The 24,617-nt window shown below is 36.6% G+C and overlaps 1 protein-coding gene across 1 annotated transcript; it reads right to left on the bottom strand.

Moving 5' to 3' along the window:
- Positions 1–22,743: 22,743 nt before the first annotated feature.
- On the bottom strand, positions 22,744–23,376 carry LOC113329090 (extensin-3-like). The gene has a single exon (XM_026576063.1). The coding sequence runs from the start codon at positions 23,374–23,376 to the stop codon at positions 22,744–22,746; it is 633 nt and encodes a 210-aa protein (XP_026431848.1).
- Between the last annotated feature and the right edge of the window lie 1,241 nt (positions 23,377–24,617).

Below are 24,617 nucleotides of genomic sequence, written 5' to 3'. Positions count from 1 at the left end.
CCTCCGACCTCCACCGCCACCGCCGCCACCGACCACCACCACTACTGACCAAAATTTAGATGAAACCGATTTTGGTTACATCACAAATCCGATGAAACCGATTTTGGTTTCATCATAAAATAAGATGAAACCCTAATTGGTTTCATCAGAATTCAACTACAAGAAAAATTCAACAAGGATCTTATGTTGCAGTTGTCTTGGATACAACAACATCATAACAACACAGATCCATGCTCTATGCTACAAACACATATTATCAACTGCCAGCACCACCACTGCCGACCACCGCCGACCACCACCGACTAAAACCAACAACATCGCCAACACCCGCCGACGACCACCACCACCATTGACCAAAAATTAGATGAAACCAATTTTGGTTTCATCATAAATACGATGAAACCGATTATGGTTTCATCATAAATACGATGAAACCATAATGAATTCAGTAGTAGTTGCACTTCATTTAAGCTTCATTTCTTCTCTAGTTTACAACATCATCTCTTGTAACACAACTCTACATAAAAACAGCTGTACTTTCAGGCAAAACCCAGCTGCAGTATCCACCTTCAATTGCTTCAACTCCAGCTGCACTATCCACCAGGCCCTATTCTTTGCATCTTAACCTGCACTTCCAATTCCAACCCTATAATCCACAACTCCACAATATTTCCTGCTTTTCCTAGCATTCATCTATTTGTGAATCTTCTCAATCATTCATTCAAGCCAACATCATTGTATCAACAACCTCATTCTATTCTTTCAACCACCAGGCCATCAATTCAATTTATTTCTTTCTTCAGTCACATCTTTTGTCCATCAAACCAACACTGCCATCTTCTATTCCATTTCCTTGTCTGCAACAGAGACCAACACCATTTCAGTCGCCTGCACAACCCCATTTGCATATACCACCTGCAGCTGCTCAGGTAACCTGCAATTCATTCATATACAACACCAATTGCATTTCAAACTCAGGCCACTTCCACCTGCATCTCTTTGCTGCCTCAAAAACCTGTTAACAATCACACAACAACCACAAACTCATTGCACAACATCCACAACTTACTCATTGCAACATCTCATATTCAAGCTTCTGCCATTCTCCAACTCCATTGCACCAAAACCATCTCTAAATCCTCCATCGACTGAATCTTCTCTATGAAAAACTCTATCCAAGAGCCTAACCCATAGCGGTTCTGCTGGTGTCCCGTTCGTATCTGGTGGTAGTTTCGAGATCTCCACTGAGGTCGCCAATTCTTGGGATTGGGGAGAAACCAAGGAAGAAAGCCAGCAAGTTGGGTCTGTGCGAAGTGTCGATGTACCACCTATGACTAGAGTTAGGGGGACTCTGATGGCAACACGGCTTTCGTACGACATACCCTTCTCTTAACTCAGACTGATGTCTTGAAAAATGGGAAAAATGTAGTTCACCTAAAGGACGATGGCCTTTTTACTGGCCACAATGGCTACGGTTATTACTACGAGATTGTCCCGCTTCCTCTGGGCTAAACAAAGGCTCGCTTCATCGGTGGTGAAAATAATTTGCTTGTTCCTTTGTTTGGCTTTGCTTCTTTGTTTGTTTTTCTACTTTATTGTTTGCAGTGTGCTTATTTTCCGTTCTTAATTTGTTTGTGTTTCAGTCTAAGATTGGTGCAGTCCATGTCTCTTGTGTTTGTTTGTAATTTCAAAAGTTTATGAATAAAATATTTGTTAAAAAAAAGAAAAAGATAATAAATCTATATCCAGTGTGAGAACAGATTCCGAGTACGTCAACTCAAGAAATCAGCATGCACCCAATGTAAATCTTCTTCAAGTGAAGAGATTGAATAGCTGCTTTAGAATCTGATCTATCAAAAACACAATCAGCAACATCGCTAGCTAGGTTACATATACCTACCAAAAATAAAGAAACAACAAAATGGGAAAACCAAAACAATAAGAGGCCACAGTAAAAACCATGACCTCAACTACGGAGTCTCAAGCAAACCAAAAACAAGGGTTATTTGCAGAATCTGTAGTAATTAACATCTGGCATTTCTACTCTCTTTACAAAATCAGGCCTCCTAAAATGAATTACTCTCCGGAAGCTAAACTTGAACCGTTCTTGGCTAAAGTATCTGCAGAGAGGTTGACCTCTCCTAAACAATGATTTTACTTGATTTCGTAGCACAATTGACAACCTTTACTCCATCTTGCTCTAATAAACCAAGGGACAATGCATTTGTTGAAGTCCCTAACCACAAACTTTAGGCCAATGCCGAGTAACCTACTTGATGTTGCATTGCGAAATTTCTAAACACACTACACCACTTTTTCCGGAATAGCAACCGCTACATGCAGTTGCAAAAGGGACTTGCAATAGCAGTATGTCGTTGCGAAACCTGGCGTTGCATCTTTTGCAACAGCTCCTGAGGCGTTGCAAAAAACATTCACAACGGTTTTCGGTTCACTAAAATGTTTTTTCCCGGATTTGCAACGGTTTTGGCTGTTTCGAAATTGTTTAGCAACTGATGTCTGTTGTTGCTATATTATTGTCGCAACTGCTTCAAGCAGTTGCGAAATTTATAACCAAAAAAACTTAAAACGGCTAAACTTAGCCGGATCGGGATTTATTATTCTGGTTCTAAATTTAGCAACAGTTTTTGACCTTTGCTACATTTTTGCAACAGGAATAAAAGTCAAGTCAACTTTTCGTTGACCTAATCAAGAGTTCCTGCAACATTTTCAGGACAAATACTACTGAGAGACACATTGAGTGAGCACTGAACAAAGAAGTCCTCTGTTACTAATAAAAAAGTTCAGGCCAATTTCACTGAAAACATATAAGCATTACTAAAAGAGATGTCAAGTGCGCAATGAACAAAGAATTCCTCCATTAATAATAAAAAAATTCAGATTACTAGTAAAAAAATTCTGTAAACATTTTTTAAATTTCTAAAGAATGATAAGTACAACCAAAAAAAATGTCTTTTAAGTTCATATATGACTAATTGTAAAAAATAGGAGGACAAGGACCTTAATCTTAGGGTTGTTCTTTAGCAGACCTGGATGGGAACCAAGGTCAATCACATGCAGTTTTGATGGAATTCACCCAGCATTGATGGTAATCGTGACAAAAGAGATGTGAGTAGAAGGATGTTCATTCCCAAGAATTTGAGCACAATATGCAAAGATCAGAACCAAAAATGAACGAAGATAGTAAGCACACAGTGTAAATGAAAACTATATACCTAATTGCACACAATGTAAAAAGCCAAAAACACTTCAACGCCAATGACTTCCTGCAGAAAAAAAATATACACAAGTTAAGTTATGTCTCTCAAATTCACATTAAAATTGATATACTAATAAAGATGAAGTATCAAAGAAAAAAATACATACAAGTTAAGATTTAGGATGATGGATTCCAAATGTAGTCTGACTAGATCAGTTTAGCACCATAAGAAGTTATACACATAACACAATAACAAATCAGTTCATATTTACTACTGGTCAAGGACTAGGTATTCATCTCTATCAGTAATCGCTATAGCAGGTACAAGCAGTAGACACCTCGACTAGCTTCTCCATCAAACCAATTCACATGGATTGCAGAGCATGACAATGGTGATGCATCATTGTTGATTCATTGATGGTGTCGCCTGAGCACTTTGCCACTTCCCATCTTGCTCATTTGCATTTGTCACTCATAGGCTAAATGCTTCATTCACTGCGCAAGAATACAATTGAATCACCAAGTCAAAGAAGTGAAGAAACCCTGATCAAAATAACTTTAAACAATGGCCTAAACAGCTAAGATGCATCCGTTTTCAGCCTAACTGGATATAAATATAGAACTCACAAATTCAACCTCTAAACAGAAAAATCCAACTGAATATCCTGAAATAATATGTACTCACAACTCACTGGTACACTATACAACAAACTAATACCATATTCAGCTCAATTAAAATACGAAGTCATTCAAACACACAGATCATTCACAATTACTTTCTTGGAAACTAACAGCAGCTATTATACATAAACATGAACTAAAAATTTCATGTAAATGCAGTAACTTTGAAACACAAGAAAACATCTTACTTAATTCCAAGAACAATCCAAAATATCCAGTGTTACTGATGTATATCCTCAAGAACCGTATTCCTTGACCTTCAATCCACTTTCAACAAGATGCATAGCTTTCTCATCTATCAAATAAACGTAACAAGCAATCTTTTCATTACGCCTGATTCTAAAAGATCTAACAGTGTACCTAGTTGTTATCCCAAACACCATTAAAAATCACGCAAAAAAGATAATGTCCTGAGAGATAGTTATAAGCCGATCAATTGGAACTTATTATCACAGATACATACAAAAATTCAAAACCTAAACCTAACCAACCAAGAAACATACATCCAGAATGCTCTTTTAATTCACAAAAAATAATCAATTTATGAAAGATACATCATTCATAGCTTAATCCTTAAATTTTCAAGAGGAAAAAAAAATGAAATCCCTAACATTATCTCGCTATATCTAACCTTACAACCAGGTGTTACTTTGCACACAAGCGGGAAATACATGTGGAATGATCATCCGTTGCGAATTACAACACGACTCAAAAATTTGCAACTTCTCGTTGTAATTGCAAATTTCGCAACTGCACTCAGCTGTTGCTTTTTTTGAGCAGTTGCAAATTTAGTTGCAAATTCGCAGCAGCTCTTAAGTCGTTGCTAATTTTTGTTGCTAATCCGGAAAAATGGTGTAGTGAAACAAATATGAGTATTGATATAAACTTGATGCAGGAAGGAACTATTGGTACAAAATCATAGCTTGATTTCGGAAGAACTAAGAGAATTGGAAAGGAGATCTGCCAATGTTTTTAGAATATAAGGGGGGATTGTTGGGATATATATATATATATATTTAAAAACATAGTTTTGTAATATTATATCAAACTTAGAGAGATAGTGTGGTGGTATTATTTTGGGCTCCCACAGTGTAGACTTGGGTCTCACCCCATATATTTGATTTGACTAGGTAAATATATATATATATATATATTATTTAAAAAATCGGGAAGAGCGGGCCTTAGGGGGTCTGGTGATTCAGAAACTGATTTTTTGCAGATTTAACTCTTGATTTCCAAAACGGTTTTTCAACTTAATGTTCTCTAATTAATTCTATTAATTTTTGTTAATTATATTTCTACCGTTTTATGACTGTTATGGAGGATTTTCAGTGAGAACTAATTACAAAATTTATTTTCATTAAAAACCGTATTGATTTATTTTTGAGTTATAAAAGAACAGTTTCTGGAGAAGACGAATAATATAGTTTTCATCTATTTTGAGTTCTGAGCAAGTGTTGAAAGAGTAGTTGTTTGTTCGATTTCTCATAGTGCAGAGAAATCGAACAGGAGAGTTATCAACTATTTTATCTCATAGGTTTTTCGACAAGAATTGACTGCTAGCACACAATCAAGAGGCAGAGTCGCGAAACACCTTAAAAATAGCGATCTAGTATGCGACTCAACGTTTGAGATTTGTAATTTGATTTTTTGTGCATTGTTTCCAACAGAATTACGACGACGGGGTTATTCTAACTAACTCCGATGACAAAAATGTTATTGGGGAGGCTATTATAGATGACGAAACCATTATGGGAAAAACATTTGAGTCGGATGAAGATGCATATGAATTTTATAATGCTTATGCAAGGAGTGTCGGTGTTAGCATGAGGAAACATTGGGCATCGAAAAGAAGAGCAGATAAAAAAATTGTTGGGATGATATTTTGTTGTTCACGCGAAGGCGAACGTGAAAATTAAAATTAATGCCGATGAAACCTATTTTGTCGTTTATTTTTTGTCGGAGCATAACCATGAGCTTACACCTCCATATAAGGTGCATTTGATGCGATCACAAAGTAATATACAACCTGCTCAAGCAACTTTAGTAAATAATATGATTTCTACGGGGTTTGGAGCAAATAGAATTTTCTCATATATGAGCGAAGAAGTGGGAGGACCACAAAATCTTAATTTTACTCAAGGGTATTGTAATAATTTGGTGTAAGGAAAACCTATTGATTATCTGGAAAAAGGTGATGGTTGTAGGATCTAGCAAGAGAGAGGAGAGCACAAACGGAAGCAATAAAACGATTACATTGATAATCAGTTTGGTGTACATAAACTCATGTCTTAAACAACCTACTTATAGTCTCACAAACTTGACAAACACTCAAAGTACTTTCCTAATAAAATAAGACTCTTAACAAAGGACACTTTCCTAACATAACACAAACTCTAAATAGAACTCTCTAGAACCGGCAACTTGCTTCAACTTCCAAATATAAGACAGTGTGTCAACAACGCTTGTTGATACATGCACTGTGTCAACAATACTTGTTGACCCACGAACCAAATCACCATATCTTGGTTTAACTTCCAACATCCTCCCTTAAACCAAGATATCATTCAACAATAAATTCGTAACCCTCTTATTCCATTGTTAAACGTTTGCACGTCCTTGTCTTTTATCATTTTCTATTCCTCTTCTTCCATTTATAAACGTAAACACGTTCTTGTCTTATCTCATACCGGAATTCCGTCATCATTATCAAACTCACTTCGTACTGCTATCATATCATAGCAACAATCACAAACTTCTTTCACGTTCTTCTTCTTTATTGCAACTAAACACAAACCTTAACAAGCTAGAAACACCTCACTGTGCTCTATACAACTTTCTAACCAAACACAAAACAAAATTCTTTAACTCAACACCGAGCATTATATCTCATCTTCAACTTTCTTCACTGAGCATTGTAGCTCAAACTCAACTCTTGTTTATTCTTTTATTACTACTGTAATGATCCAGCTAACCTCATTTGTCAATATTAACAGGTATCATTTTCAGTTTATTGTAATGATCCAGCTCACCTCATTTGTCGGTATTAACAGGTATCATTTCAGTTTACAACTCATGGGAGTTTAACCCACTATTTTTGTCTTCACTTCTCAAATTCCACACTGGAATTTCTCTACTTCTCTAAGCCAAATCCCCACTAGGATTGCTTCACAAAACTCTAGCCAAATCCCCACTAGGACTGCTTCACACAACTCTTAGCCAAATCCACACTGGGATTGCTTCACTCAACTTGTAGACTTTACTCGCCTAGAATCTTGTTTCACGCTCACAACCTTGTGAAGTCTCAAACTCAACACTCTCTCATCACCAACTGGTGATTAACTTCTCTTTCTTCATAACCGTGTTGTTGTTTCTTCTTCTCTTGTTTCAGTCACGCTTTTGTTGCGAAACCTTCACACTTCTTTTTTCTTCAAGAGTCTCTCACAATCTTTTCTCTTGTTACGCTTTTGCCACAAGCAATAACTAACACAAAATCTGCCACACTTTGTAGGTTTTTCAAATTTCTCTCACAAACTATTCAAACACCATGTTTGAGCTTAATATGATACCATCCTCCCTTAAGCTCAAACATAACCACCCAACTTACCTTGTCATTCTAAGCTTCTGAATTCGAGTCAACTTAATCAAACCGTACCAGTCCTTTTTTACTGAAATACCTCTGATCCGCCATCAAACTGTACCAATCCTTCTTGACTGCAATATCAGTTGATCCTCCATCCTCATCGATTTTGAATTCATGACTTAACCCTTTAAACACCACTCAACCAAAGCTTCTTACCTTAACCAACATTAAATCTGCTTTTTGTAACGCCTCTGACAGAAACTGACACACTTTCTTACTGTTATAAACCTTTTGTCACGCCTACTGTCCACAAACTGTGACCTTTCCTCTGTTACACTTTTACTGTAACACTTATGTAACATTAACCTTTTGTAGCATCCAAACTGTTACAAACTTCAAATAACACTTTCTCTCACACTTCTGTTCAACTGTGACATCTCTTTAGTAACACTTATGTATCTTCGGTTCACCCAGCAACAAATACCGGTTTTCACCTGATTTTGATCGTGAAACCAAAATCTCCAGCAAACGTCACATCATAACTTTTTTTCATCATCTTCTTTCCTGTTTTCTGTCGACCAAAAACACTTCATCCCTGGCAAACAATTCTTCTCGGCAAAACTCTGTCAACGATCTTCTCCATTAACCTAACTGGTAGCGCCCCTTTTCCTTAAGACAGTATTTAAGACTCTAAACCAAAACTATATTAAACTGGGCTAAACAATTCTGAGACGAACCAAGAGGTAAACTAGACTTTTCATAATATACATGACCATCTAATTACAGTGTGTTGTTTGTTAATATACATTATACACATTATAAACATTCAGGAGTTTGAGACTAACTTACATACCAAATACTCAAAAAAAGAAAACACCTTCAGAAAGTTACAAGACTGTAAAAAAAATAACACTGAGACCAGCAACGATCTCACAAGAGCATAAGTTAAGTCCACTTAATCGACCCAAACGTCAACTTCTCCTTCGACCGAACCAACACCACTTACATCAGAGCTACCTGTCACTAACAACGAGGTGGAAAGAGTGAGCTAAACAAGCCCAATGGATACTTACACTACTTCAACATAATCATCAAAGTTGAATTTAAAGAATGCAAGTTTTCTTCAAGCGATAGTAATACGTTTCATCCACTGAAATAAACAATACCTATAACAGTCTCTAAAGACACCTACTCACCGCAGTTACAAGCAAAATTCCAGATTTCATAAAGAATACTAAAAAGTATCATAACTTAATCATTTTCCACTCCAAATCAAGTAACCTAAACCTCTACAGATTGGTAGTTCGATGTGCTATAATCCCTGTGTAAGAACTAAGGCTAAAACAAGTTGCAAGTGTCAACTTTTCTTAAAAGTAGAACTGCCAGAAGTGCAGGGCAGTTGATACACAAGCTGGCTTACTTCAAATTGCAAAATCTTAACTGCAACATCGAATATCATGCTGGAATATTTGTTCAAAAGATAACTAATGCTTATCAGCATAAAGTCTTAGGCTAGTTTGTGAAGCATATATGTCAAAATCATTGCATAGTAGATCTGATTAAGAATATGCATAACTTACATCAATTAGCTCAGAACATGACACTTAATATCCCAGTTGATTATCTAAAGTGCCCTAAAGTTGGAGCCGAAAGTCACAGGACAAGACATAAATCTTTGAGATGATGTAGTTTGTCTCAACTCACATAATTTTCTTAGGTAAGCTAACAGTTATGGTGACTCATAAGATCACAGCATAATTCCTTCCAAACCCTGGAAGAGTTCTAACCCTATCATGAATCAACAGTTAAAGCAACTCAAAGCAAGCCAAGGTAGTTTTCAATCACAACAATGAAAAATCTGGAGTAAGGTGTACTAACTTTTATATAGAATTTAAATTTCGTAGTTCCTGGCTCAATATCAATTCAAGTTTCCAACACCAACCCAAATCAGTACCAAAAATGCCTAGAATCAGGTCTCAATGACAATGAACAAAATATAAAATTCCTGAAATGATGTTTAATTCAATCCAACAGATTTTCTTTTAGAACCCAAATTTCATGGTGATTCATAGATTCATAATACCAATCTCTAACAATTTCTAGCCTTACTACAATACAACAATCAATTTCAAAGGAAAAATCCCTAAATCTTTCCAATACAGGGAACGACCCCTAACCTGATCCACCTATGTTCGAAGGTTTAAGCATATCCTTTCTTTACTTGCCAAACATACCCCTAACCTGATCCACCTATGTGTCAAGATGAGAGTTTCCCACGTGACTAGAAGAGTTGATGACTAAGTTCAGTAATTCCTAATTTGAAACAAGTAAAAAAAAAAATCCGTATCACACTAGTAACTAACGTGGCACCCTCAAAGACAAGCATACAAAGACACGCATCCTAATGGAAAATACTAGTACCAAACAACTTTTCTAACCGTATGGTTAGTTTTCTGAAAATTTTGAGATAATAACATCATAATTATTACTAATTACGCCTAGATAAGATAATAAATGAAGGATAAATCACAGGATCGCTACACTAACCATCACACCACAAATCCCATATTTTCAATTACTTCAACTATCATTAATGGCAGCAATTCTTCCTTGCAGTTTACAAACTCCGTCAGTGTTGTCTTCTTTCACAATCAAACTCATGGAAACATCTCCATCTTCCTACTAGATCACGAACAAAACCCTTCTCTGAGTCTAAATCACACAAACCCTAACTTCCACCACAGCAGTAGACACCATCTTCCCATGCGGATCTATCCATTCATCACTGCTTCAAACTCCTCTTTCTCATGAACACCAGAAGCAACATCTTGTTCATGACGACATTCTCTTGATTTTTTTTTTAAACAGTTCTATCTTGGAACCAAACCGAGATCAAACCAAACAGCTTCAAACTCTTCTGACCAAACCCTCAAGAATACCTATCAGGACCACGAGCATAACAATCAGATTCATATTCTTTTTCTTTTCGGGTTTTAGAAATCTGGGAACAACCAAATTATATCCTCACATATACCTCCAGCATGTAACAACGGCAATAAGTTTGTTTCTGCAGCTCAATTTCTTCCCGAGATACAACCCTAGTTTCCTTCTTTTATCTCAGCTTCTAAATCTCGGCCACACGATGGTTCACAGCTGTCGATAAAGATGCCACCAACCATTGGAAACAGCCTCTCTTGTTAACTTTTTACGGCCATAACTTCTTCCCAACTCACACGTCTTCCATCTCAGTTCAATAGCTGCCATTCAATCACCACCAGCAATTCTATGGCTTGCCAATTGCATTCAAACTCATATTTTCTCATCGCAGCTTCACAACAACATAAGCTTGATCAAACAAACCATTAACAGCAACCAGCTCACAAACATCAACTGAAACAAAAAAAATTCCAGAATTCTTCATGTACATGGCAGCGTACACGAGAATAACTTCCATCTTTTTCTTAAACTTCCTGAATTCTTCAAACTTTTGAGAAACACCAATATAATATAGCAGCAACAAAATATTTCCTTATTTATCACAACTTCTCGAACCTTGATGAAGAAAAACACCAACACAGCAACAAGACTTGATAAGCCTTCGAACACTTCTCTTTTGTTTTATGACTTTCTCATAAACCCTAAAACAAAAAACTTCTCTAACTCTATCTTCTCTTCTCCCTATTCCTCTCACCCTGCTCTGATATCAAATGTAGGATCAAGCAAAAGAGAGGAGAGCACAAACGGAAGCAATAAAATGATTACATTGATAATCAGTTTGGTGTACATAAACTCATGGCTTAAACAACCTACTTACACTCTCACAGACTTGACAATCACTCAAAGTACTTTCCTAATAAAATAAAACTCTAAACAAAACACGCTTTCCTAACATAACACAAACTCTAAATAGAACTCTTCTAGAACTCTCTAGAACCGGCAACTTGCTTCGACTTCCAAATATGATACAGTGTGTCAACAACGCTTGTTGATCCATGCAATGTGTCAACAATACTTGTAGACCCACGAACCAAATCACCATATTTTAGTTTAACTTCCAACAATGGGCAACTTCATTTAAACTGTTTCACAGGGAAGCAAAAGGAAAATAAGTCATTTTCTTACTCTATTCAAGTTGACAATGAATACCGTATAATGAATTGTTTCTGATGCGATGCTAAATCGAGACTAGATTATAATATTTTTGGAGATGTTGTGTGTTTTGACGCGACATTCAAAACAAATGGTAATGATACGCTATCTGCACCAATTGTTGGGGTCAACAACCATGGTCAGGATGTACTATTCGGATGTGCTTTATTAAGAGATGAAACTACAAGTTCATTCGTATGGCTGTTTGAAACATTTCTAGAAGTAATGGAAGGAAAAGAAATGAAAACTATATTTACTGATCAGGCCCCAGTCAGATGGCTACAGCAATTAAACAGGTATTCCCTAATACTCACCATCGCTTATGTTTGTGGCATATTTTTCGAAATGCTGCTAAGCACTTATCCTATATATTTGGTACTCATGCATCACTCAATAGTGATTTTAGAAAATGTATTTATGATTACGAGACCGAGGATGATTTTCTTTTGAGTTGGGAGTAATTACTTGAAAAATATGAGTTGAAGGATAACAAGTTGTTGAATAACTTGTTCAAGTTACGTGAGAAATGGGCACAAGTATACGGCAGAGAACATTTTTGTTCTGATATGACAACCATTCAAAGAAGCCAGAGCATTAATAACTACTTCAAGAAGTATTTTAAGAAGAAACAAACTCTTACAGAACTTGTAAGTCAACATGATAAAGCAGTGGCTGCGAGGCGTGAAAACGCTAGAAAAGCAGATTACAAATCTGGGAAGTAGAAAAAAAATTGTCTGAAATATATACTAGTAAGATTTTTAATGAATTCCAGATGCAACTTAAGAGGCTCATTGACATTGAAGTCAAGCTTGATACGGATGACGGAACAACAAGCATTTACAAAGTATCTTCATATATTGGGACAAGAGTGCCTCGTACAGTACGTATCATCTCTTACACCCTTACATTTCAGTGTAGCTGCAAAAAATTTGAGTTTTTTGGCATATTCTCGGCACATATTTTGAAGGAATATAAATAGATATAGGCCTAGTTTTTACCCACGTTTACAACTCTAGGCCACTTTTTTTCATATTGCAAAACTAGGCCTCCATCCATCTTTCCATCCAAATCCGTTAGTTTTGTCAATTTGTCAATTTCTCCTTATGTGGGACGAAATGATGTTGGCCAAATTACCCATATACCCTTAAACACGTGTATGGAGGAGGATGTTTCATCTGAAACTAGTGTAAATATCCAAATAATCGACGACTTAGATCAGATGGAATTGGATTCCGCCACGTGTCGCAATGTTGAGTATTCATCTCAACGAAAATCAATGGCTTAGAATAGACCGAATTTATTATTAGCTACGTGTATTTAGTCTGTCCACAAATCTTGTTAGAGCACATCTCTATGAGATCCAACGTCACATCATATTTAGATACGCCATCTCAATAGATGTTCTCGCATTTTCCTCTCTTCTTCATAAGCACGAGCAACACCGTCTTCTTCACATAAACACCGGCGACACCATCTTCTTCGGATTCAGAGAATCACTACCACGTACCACTTATCTCATGTATCAGTACATCGACCATCACCACCTTCCTTTCTTCTTCATCCCCCGTTGCATCTAAGAATGATAAATACCAAAAAATTGGATGGATCAAAATTAATGAGTATCTGGAGAAATTAGTGATTATTACTGAAATAGGTATAAATTATTCTTCTATTTCCTACTTAAGCTTCAGTTTTTTCTTGAATTTTGGATAAACTGAGTTAGGGGTTCTTAAGTTTGGGGATTTCAATGGGGGTTTTAGAAATTTTGTTGATTTATAAAAATTGATACTCTGATATGAATTGGGTTTTCTTTCGTTTCGAGTTTTGTCACTCTAATTTGTCTCAGGTGAATACTATTGGTTATGGTGAATAATAAGATGGGGTTTTGAGATGCATTTAAGTGTTCTTCCAAGCACCAAGTATCTTACGGCAACAACAGGTCATGAGAGACTCGTTCCTGGTAATGAGTATTGGTCTCAAAGAAGAATTAGTTTGATGGCAGTGGAGATGGTGATTATTAGAACACATTTTGGGGATTGAAATTGAGTTTGTCAGGAACAAGAAATGGAGATGCTTGTCGCTGAATTGGTTCGTATGTGAAGAACATTGGGTGCTGATTGTTTAATGATGTTGTCTACAAATTTTAAATGGATTCTCAAAGTGATTGTATAGATCTCGATCCAAAAATGGATTTGCTGCTGTGTTTTCGGGAGAACTAGAAGGGGTATCTGAACTTAGCACCAGCACGGAAATTGGAGCAACACTTTTGGCAGTGGCGGATGGATAGAGTGTTAGCTGGCAGAGATTGGGTTTAACGGCAGTTGTTCTGCGAATTAGAAGACATGTGAATCAATATGGGTGTTAAGTGGTGTTCGAAGTTCAATTGCATTGCGATGGGAATTCGAGTTGGAGTAAGGAACCAGCGAAGATTTGGGTTGTCTTTGGCTTGGATTTTTTTTGCCGAGAAAATAACAGGAACCAGATGTTGATTCCATGTTCAAAGAGAGGTTTTGATTGATTTGGTGATGCAGGAACTGGTGGGTGTTGCGTAGGTGAAATTGAAGCTTGAATGGTTTGTGGTTTGTTTACTGGCTGAGGTATCTGCAGAAGAAGAGGTACAAAATTCAGATGGAGTAGGATCTGATTACGGCAGCTGAAACTGATGATGATCAAGGGTTAAGAGCAGTTGGGTACTGAAGGTGTTGGTCGAGCTATTGAGCAGTTGCGGGATTGAGCTATGCAGGTGCAAATGCCTAGGCCTATGCAACTCAGCTCAGTCAGCCGAACACAACTCAGCCCAGTCAGCCAACACAAGTCAGGCCTGAGTTTAACATGAAATTCGGTGGTATGAAGGAATCACTGAGTTACCGATAAAACTCAATGATTTGAGGGCTTATAAGTCTTTTCCCCTACACTAACGGTGCCAAAAAGGTGGATAACCACCGTTAGCCGTTTTTTAAGAAAAACGGTCAAAACCGGCCTAGTTTTGTAAAGTGAAAAAAAAACTGGCCTACAACGTAACCCTCAGAAAAAACAGGCCTGGTTTTGTTTTTCACCCCATTTTGAAAGTTCTTCGCCATTTGAAGTTGTCAGATCTTCCATCTCATTATTACTTGAAGAGGTGGACGAAAGATGCATCAAATAGTGTAGTTTTTGATTCACAAGGAAATAACTTAATGGCTGATTATGATCCATCTTTAACTTAGCATTATCTGTAGCTCAAAAAGGTAGTGAAAATGAGGAAATAAGTACGGTTGCAAAACATGCATTGTTGCGGGTATTAGAAGAGATAAAGTCTCACTCGACAACCCAGCCCAGTTACATTGGAATTGAACAAGAAAAGAATTTACTTGAAAGAGGCAACGAAGATATTCAGCAGACAAACATAACAGTAAAAGCTCCTATTCGAAGAAAAAACACAAAAGGAGAATCTTCTGCTAGAATGAAAGATGCTCTGGATAAGGGGGAAAAGGGAACAGTGAAAAAGGGGAAAGGCGGAAAAGGAGCTCGTTAAAGCAAAAAAAATGATTGGCATTTTAGGTTACATTTATGGTTCATTACTACACTTACGCATTCACTTTTTTTGGCTTTAGCAAGAAACAATGATGATTTTGAATGGCAGTATTGAGATTATTAGTTCCACGTTGTCTGCGCTATTTAAGATCCTGCGGTCTATAATTTTTTAGGACCTTTCCATTTATTGTCAATTGGTTTTGAGTTGGATGACCGTATTTTAACATGATATCAGAACAGGTTATCTGTGTCGAGTCATTTGGCTGCACCTTTACTCCGCGTCACCCGGTTTATTGTTTACCTCCACATTTGGTTTTGAGTTGGATACCCGTGTTCCAACACATAATTAAACATTATTTAAATTTATGAGTTAGATAGATTGAAGTTTTCATACATTACATATTATTTTACATTTCTTATTCATCACAATGGAACTTGCATCAGAACATATATTCTACACACAACTGCAATGATTAGGTATACCCTCGGAGACGGGAAATATACAGGGGCATTCAAAATGCAGCTAACTTATTTTGAAATTAGTGAAAGATCCTATGAACGTCGTAGATTAGACATTCTTGTAACAAGGAGCTAGAATTTTGTCATGGGAGGGAGGCGAAAAAGAAGAAGGTTGTTTTTAGGCATACCAAAAACTTTCAAGGCATACAAAATAGTTTTCCATCCTAGGTGACCTTATAAGGGGTGTCTATTGGGTAGTTCAATTACCTATATACCCTTGAACCTAAAATCAAAAAATAAACTATCCTAAACATCTCTTCTTCTTCCTCCAGCCAAACCACCTTCCTTTTCTCTCAGATTTTTTTCATCATCGTAATTAATTATCGATTCGTGAAAATTCGTTCATCGATTAAATTGAACTATATAATGGATCGTACAAAGAAAAAAGCAAACGTCAGGTGTTCTAAATCCTCTTCCAATCCATGAATTAAAGAAGAAGAACCAATTGAAGATGAAGGTGTAAAAACTATAATTGAACCAGAAATTGAATCGGAAATTCAACCATTTGAAGCTCCAAATACTGAAATGAGGATAAGAAGGTATTCCCTACAAACCCAATCTTTATTTGTTGTTTTTCATGGATTGAATGGGTTAAATTGCTAAAAACTTAGGGTTTTTAACGGTTACAGTAGTGGATTCGACTGATAATTGAGTTGAGTTTTGAGCCGAACTGTTCTTGAAATTTCACCCTGAAAGTGTCTATGAACAGTTCGGCTAAACCGTAAATGTCAATTTTTATCCGAACCCCAAAATGTGTGTTGAATACGTCCCAAAACAGTGTCAGGTTCGGCTAATACCTTGCAAACCTTCCCGACCGAACCTGAGAAGTGAAATTTACCCCAGGTGGTTGTCAGGTTCGGCTGACTCGATTAGATCACTTTCATGCCGAACCTCTCTCTATAAACACTTCGAAAATATTGATTTGCAGGCTCTAGGTTCGGCTAGCTCGTGTTGTTGAGTTATCAGCCAAACCTTCTCTTTGCACACTCAAGTTTTTCGATCTTGTTTTGGCCATAACTTTTTCGTCCGATGTCGGAATGACCTCATTCTTTTTGCGTTGTGTTTGTCTTTTCATTCTCTTGAAGTTGAATATAAGAGCTCATTTATTTTAGTGAGTTTAATATGGAACTTGGTATTCTCCATCATTAGACTTCGCTTTCTTAACACTTTTAGTAATTTCCATTTTTTTGTTTGGTTCATCCTATGTAAAGGCTGCACAATAGAAAACATATGTAATAAAAAGCCTAACCGCTAAATGTGTATGAATTTAAGTGTTTCATGGAAAATCAGTATCATGTTCGGCTGATGTGATTTTTTGAATATGAGCCGAACTTGGAAAAATATATAGTTCGGCTGATACGATATTTAGAGTGAAAACCGAACCTAACTCTCAGGAATAGGTTCCTCTTGTTATTAGAATTTAATATAAGCCGAACTAGGATCTTGCAAATAGGTTGGAAGTTGGAAAATGAAGGTTCGGCGTATAACGTTAACAAATTCAGCTAGCCGAACTGTTCATCAATTTAGTGGGTTCGGCTTATATTTTTAAGCCGAACATAGTCCTGGTTCGCCTAACCATGATGAAAATACATTTTTTTTGATGATTTCAAGCTACAAAAGTGAGATTAAACATAAAATTGAAGTGTACATGTGTGTTAGAAGCATTGGGTTCCTCATCTATGTATTTATCATCTGGATTTGGCTCATAAAATTCATCATCTTGAGTTTGAGTTTGTGTAAAATCATTCTCATGATCTAAGAAATCAGCCATTTTTGGATCATTGTTGTAGTTGATATGTATTTTCCTAGGTTTTTTCGATGAAGAATGACCCTCCTCATCTTCCATTGAATCAAGAAAAAAAATTCTCACAAAGGGAAGATTTGCCATTATAAAAAATTTTGGTTAAGGGGGTTTCTGATTTTGTTATTTAACATCCTTTTTTGTCTTTATTCAGTATGCCTAAAAAGATTTAGGTATGCCTAAAAACAGCCTTCAAAAAGAAAGGAAAATGTAGGGTGGGCAATTAGGCATAAATGAGATTTGAAGCCCACATTGGCATAAATGAGATTTGAAGCCCACATTGGTGTACAACTATGTACACGCGTATGAAATTTTAAGAAATCCAACTTCAATACCAACAAACGCATGACGTATCGTGAGATAGGACATTGGTGTACAACTATGTACACGTCAATAAAATTCAGAAAATCCAACATTCACCCCTACAAAGCAGGCCATATATTCATGAGACAAGATAATGGTGTACAATTATGTAAATATCTACAAAAACTCTGAAAATCCAACATCCATATCCATAAAACAAGGCATATATCAACGAGACAGGACAATGGTGTACAACTATGTAGACATCTACAAAATTCAGAAAACACAACATACATACCCACAAAACAGGTTATATATTCATGACACAAGACAAGGTGCGCACCAGCATGTACATGCATAAAACTTGAATAAATATATCATGGAAACTCATATGGATTTGAACCATCAAACCTCAGCAAACATCGTGATAGACTTGGACACTCTACCATTTTGAGCATACGAGTCTCTAAGTTTAATACATGTAAAACCAATTAATACCGAATGAATCTGAAGTGTGGCACAGTATCGACCTGAATATCATCCACACCTTTCCGAGGGTCAGTTGTACTCAATTTTGAGTTCAATGTTTATTTGTGAAATTCACTTGAATACCAAATATTCTATCTCAACTGAATTTTCTAATAGAAACCAAAAACTAAGGATACTAAATTTAAAGATAAAGAAACGCACAATAATAATATCCACCATTTATAATAGAATAATCAAAAAGCAATCATTTATGCATCCTATCCATATCCAATGGTCTTCATAAACTGCGACCAAGTGATTCACACATCCGTTACAAAAACATTGATGTCAAAGGTGCATCACTTACTCTCCAAAACGATGAAATTAAACCACTGAATGTCACTTGAGTGACAACGACAAAACTTTTTGTTTCGTGATGCCGATGTCACTCGAATCTATTGTCGACGTACTCTTAAATTAATATATTGTTTAAGGAACGTAATTCAGTCATTCTAACTAAAATTTACAATGTCGTTAATAGAAAAAAGAAAAATTATAATCTTCATGTTTCCTTGGTCTATGTGTGATCTCTGTTGTCTTCTGATTTTTCTTTGACCTTTTTTTATGGATTTCCACCATATGTCGTTTTTACCTTCCTCGTCACTTTCTTAGCAAATTTTATTTATTAATTTATTTTATTTTCTTATTAATTGGTTCTCCTCTTACCTTTCCCATTAAAGCTGTGTAAAACCGTTCTCAAAGATCAAATGAAAATGAAAAGTTAAAATTTTTCAAAAGTATTCTTACTGAAATTACTTAATTGATACTATATATTGATTCATGTTTTTCATCTTTTCATCAACTTGTCATCATTTATGGAACTTATCTCTCTTTTTGAATATTTCAGTATACAGTAAGTCAGTTACCCTTTCTTTCATATATTCGCCATGCTTGTTCGTTGCACATTGTTCTACATCGTGTTATCAGACTTCGCAGACCCTCTCCCTGTCTTTTCTTTAGATTAATAATTTTTTTTATCCCTGGCATCAATGAATTGTTATTGATGTAGGTTTAAGGAATATTGTTTGCAACTGGTCAAATGACGAAATTCACCCTTTTGCTAAACCTCTGAACCACGCGATATCCTCTCCTGTTAAGCTAGATGGAAAATAGTTACATAATACCGCATCATAACTCTCCCACTAAAAAAGTGTGAGCACATAAACTTTGATGTGTTGAATAGCGCTCCCTGCCCCATCAAATATGTTGTTGAAAGTGGGTAAAGTGCACTTTGAAGGGATCTTCGCGTACAAAATTTGTAATGCGAATGGAGATCGCCCTGCTTCTTCGATCGCTTCTTTCTAACTGCATTCTTCCTCTTCCATTGTGTTGGTTATTCATTATTGCTTTCATCTTATCTAATTCTCTTGATATAGTGCGATTCAAATTCATTTCGTCGGGTTTTCTTGCTCTTCTCTCCTCTTCTTCCTCTCTACTTTGCCTTAAAGAATTTTCCAAGTCGCTCTGATCTCGTAAGCTTCGTTCTTTAGCAAAGCGAATAACTCGCTCTTCACTTGTTTTCTGCGAAGGCATCGCCTTCGATGATCCTCGTCCTCGTTGTTTTCTCTAGTGCGAGTTCACACTCGACGATCCTCCTCTTCTCTCTCTTATCTATGGCGGATTCGCGTACGATGCTCTTCATCTTCATTATCCTCTCTTGGTTGACACTGCCTTTGGAAATTGTATTTTTCACTCCTTTCTCTGCGATGACAATCGTGGTGATTTTCTTTTCTTCCTTCTCTGTGATGATTCATATTTATTTATTCTCTGCGATACGACCTACTTCTCCTTGAGGTGCTCTTACTTGTTCTTGATTCTGAAGCAGTGTGCGATATTTCTTCATTAAGTATATTATTCTCCTGTATCAATGCTGCGTTCTGTCGCGCGATATTCTCCCGTTCTTCAGCTATACCTCTCTCCATTTCCCTTTCTTCTATTAACCTTCTTGTTAATTCTTCAATAGTCATGTTCCCTTCATCGCCCGGACTTCTTCTTTCATCGTATGTTGTTTAATCATCGTCTTCTTCAGTATTTGTATCTGTTTTCTGGACAAGTCCTTCTTCATAAATATCCCTTTTAGGGTTATCGTCTGGTTGTACAAGTTCAACTTGAGATCACACAGGTTGAGCTTGGGTACGTATTTCTCCTTCAGTTAATGTTTCACCAACCTCTTTTCTTCATCTCCTTCTCTCTGCAACTCGTCTACTCCTTCGTGTGGATATTACGCGTTCTACTATGGATGCTATTCTCACCATTTTAATGCCCAAATGTTACTTCGCTGACAAGTTATCAACACCGATTCCAAGTTAAGAAACTCACTGAGTACAAACTTAAAATGACAAGTTGTAAACTCTTAGAACTCTGATAATATTCTTGAAAAACGTTGAGAATAGTGAATATCTCCAAATATTTGCGTTATCAAAACTTGAAAAATAAGAAAACTCTAACCAAATCCTAGATCTAAAGCTTTAAGAACGATAAAAACCTTTAAATGTGATAAAACTTGAAAATAAAGAGTTATTCAACACCTGATGTTGTGAAAACAAGATGATAAAAACCTTTTAAAACATAAAATCGATGAAAATGATGGACTTAAACCATTTTTCCAAACAACTCAACAGGTGAGGATAGATCCCCTTACTCCTCCAAGTTGTTTCCATGCGCCAAAATGTAGGTACAATAAAACTTACAACTACACCTTTATGATTATGTGAATGAATCAAAGCACATTAAGTATAACCTCCAACTTTTATTATGAACTTGATAGTATTATAATGGAAGTTATGTGTTAACCCTAACTTTAGAACTCACAACTTTCTCTCCAAGGAAGTACTTGGACGATAGATCTTAACCTCTTTTACAATGCTCCTTTGGCCCTTATATAGACCTTTACATAATGAAACTCAACTAATACTATATAGTGGATCACAACTAATAAAGACCTCTCTTTCACCTGTTATTTCGACTATCTCCATGTGATGTCATCGCATTGATAAAAGGAAGTCAACGTTTCTTACGCACGAGGTATCACACTTAACACGTGAACCTTATCTTCGCACAGCCATATTATGACATAATTGCTTACTTCATTAGTGACTCGTTGGGGTGATATCTTTGCATTTTGGTGCGAACCTATCTTTCTCGCTGCTTAGTCTTCTTGACTTGCTCAATTTAGGTAATGCGATATTTTTGTATCCACAGTTACCACAATCAATCATGTGAGTACTGTTCCACTTCCATCGAGATTCTTCCCGAAACAAGAAGTTCGACAATGAAAGGGAAGTGGTTGCTAGCTTATTTTATTGTTTTATTAAAAATATGATTAAGTCACCGAGGGTAGCTGGGTAGGGCTAGTAATATAAGAATAACTCATTGTTATCGTTATTTTAGACTTTGACCATACATTGACTAATGTTTCACCAGTTTTTTTTCCTCCTCAAATCCATTTTCTCACTCCTAATAACAGGACTCAGAAAAAGGAAACAAAGGCTAGTGTCATGATTCATGGGACATACTTAGAAAATGCACCAGATTTCGGAAAATTTGGTATATATGTCAAATATAGGGAAAAATAAAGTCAAGTTTGGCTTTTTATATACAGATAAGGAGACCAATGCTTAATGTTTTTTGTCACGTTACAATGACTACGATATTTGTTGCCAAAACTCCTAACATCTTGACAAAGAATACGACACCACCACCTACTGATATTCATAACATTTTTCCACGAAAACGGTGTCCAACTTAAATGTCAGACAGTCAGACACTCGCTACTTAGAAGAAGAAACTGTCTCATAGGCCTTCAATTTGGTTGGCCATTGCACCTTATGTAATTCAATTTAGTTGAATAAATTCATTTTCATGAGATTTTTTTAATCGGGTCACAACTCGGAGGAACTTTAAAAAAAAAAAAAAAAATCAATCCTGGTGACCGAGCACTTCACGATTTGGCATTTTTCGACACCATTTTCGTTTCTTCTTGTAGGAAATAATGGAATCCTACTGTTCTCTCGTCCAAATCCCCAGCTTCAGAGACTAATATGCATGATTGACATGCACAAAGACAGATTCTTAAGAGCCTGGGTTTTGATCACTATCAAGAGTACGGTACTATACTAGCTCATGCATAGCAAGAACCAAATGTTCAAAAGCACACCGGTATGAAATGTCTGGACAAATAACTCAGAACCATTATACTTATTTGTACCCTGCCCAATGCTGCATTTTAATTGCTTTGGCGCTTAGGTTATTAATTTGGATATTATACGCTCTTAACATATAAGACAACTTCAATTTTAACATAAACATCTTATTGATTTGATTGAGCGGTAGACTCTGATGATAATTAAAGATAAAGATACACAGATGCATATTACATAAGAAAACAGATTGACTTGATATGCCAAGCCTTCTCGGCCATTGTTGACTTGAACGAATCCAAGCCTTAGCTTAATAATATGGTGGTGGAGGATATTTCTTCTTTAGTGGTGGCGGTGAGGACTTCTTCTTTGGTGGTGGTGCATATTTTATCTTTGGTGGTGGTGGATATATCTTCTTTGGTGGTGGTGGATATTTTATCTTTGGTGGTGGAGGATATATCTTCTTTGGTGGTGGTGGAGACTTCTTCTTTGGGGGTGGTGGAGATTTCTTATATGGCTTTGTAGGGGTAGGTGTTATAGGCACATATGGCTTAACAGTTAATTCCGTCTCATGATATGGTGGTGGTGGAGATTTCTTATATGGTTTCTTGGGGGTATGAGGCGTTGGTGGCACATGGTATACTCCCTTTGGTGGTGGTGACTTTGGCTTTATAGGCACGTAAATTGGCTTCTTTGGTGGTGGTGATTTTGGCTTTGTAGGCACATAAATTGGCTTCTTTGGTGGTGGTGGAGGAGATTTAGGCTTATATACTCCAGGGGTTGGGGTTGTTGGTTTTGGCTTATAAGGGGTTGGTTTTGGCTTGTAATCTAGTGTTGCATCAATGAGACATGGAAGAAAACTTAAAGAGACTATTACTACTAGAAGAGCACTAGTAGTAAACAAGAAAGCCCTAGAAGCTCTATTTTCTCCTTTCTTTCCCATTTTGTTGTGCTCTCAAACATACTTCTTCTACTCCTTTATATAGATGCAATTTCTTACCCTCTCGTCAATGTCAGTAACCAGGTAAAAAATGCACCGGTAAAATATCCGTCGATCGGAAGAAGACAAATTTGATTTTTGAAATTGGATGAATGACTTGTGTATATTGCAATAATTCAAGTCAGATTCATTTCAATAATTCAAGTCAGTGTTTTTGAAAAAATTTAACTCTACCGGCTGCGGTTCAACACTTGTACCAAGCCATAACTACTGGCTAACTGTTTTCAGTCGTACTACACTGCAACTGGTTTAATTGAAGGGCCATAGCACATTTATGTACCCTAGTGAGAGTAAGACTTCCTGCGTTGCACGTTGAAGCTTAACACTATTGCGAATTTAGGATAAGTTAATAATAAGCTTTGTTAGATCTTGTCTCTTGTATTTGCGTATTCGTCTGGCTGATATTTTAGTATCTGGCCGGTATGTGGTATGTACGCCATACATGTTAAATTACAGGGCCATCAAAACGTGGGGTGTAAGTTGAACCATCTTCTTGCCTATCAAAGACACCTCGAAAATCCTCCTTTATCAACATTAGGTGCGTCCACCCTCGAGGAAAATGCAACCATGAACCACCACAGTAACTATAATACCATTACTTGAATCCAGATAAATTTAGTGAAAGACCCTGTGAACGTTGTAGACTAGCCAATCCTGCAATCAGGGCTGTTGCCAGAATTTATGCTATGGGAGGGAAAAAATAGAGTGGGCAATTAGGCACTAATAGGCTTTGAAGCTCAAACTTCCAAAATTATTAAGCTTGGAAGCCAGCACAGCACGGTGAGCAATTACCAAACTTTGTCATGGGCTGGGCCCGTCGTTACCTGTAACAAGTACCCACAAGAAATTACTTGTAGCTAGGGGTGAGTATTTGATCCGGAATCTGTGAATTCGACCTGGACCATCTTTATTTTTGAGGGTGGGTGCTCAAACTGTTCTCTAATGGGTTGGATTCCGGTGAGATTTTGAATAAGAATTCCCAGCTGATGAAATCATATTGAGTTATATCTAGTGATTCCTACATTTCCCCCTCTCCTTTTGATGTCAATTTCATTAATCAACTCAGAAGGAAGAACTATTTGATCCTGAATATTTCTACCCTTTACATAAGCACCCTGTTGAGGTGAAATGATTTTATTCATAACCAATTTTATTCTAGAGGCAGCGATCTTGTTAATTATTTT

This window comes from Papaver somniferum, unplaced genomic scaffold, assembly GCF_003573695.1.
Source record: "Papaver somniferum cultivar HN1 unplaced genomic scaffold, ASM357369v1 unplaced-scaffold_115, whole genome shotgun sequence".
In the NCBI taxonomy this organism is placed as follows: domain Eukaryota; kingdom Viridiplantae; phylum Streptophyta; class Magnoliopsida; order Ranunculales; family Papaveraceae; genus Papaver; species Papaver somniferum.
The sequence above is the reverse complement of the archived record's forward strand: the minus strand, read 5'-3'. Positions and strand labels throughout refer to the sequence as shown.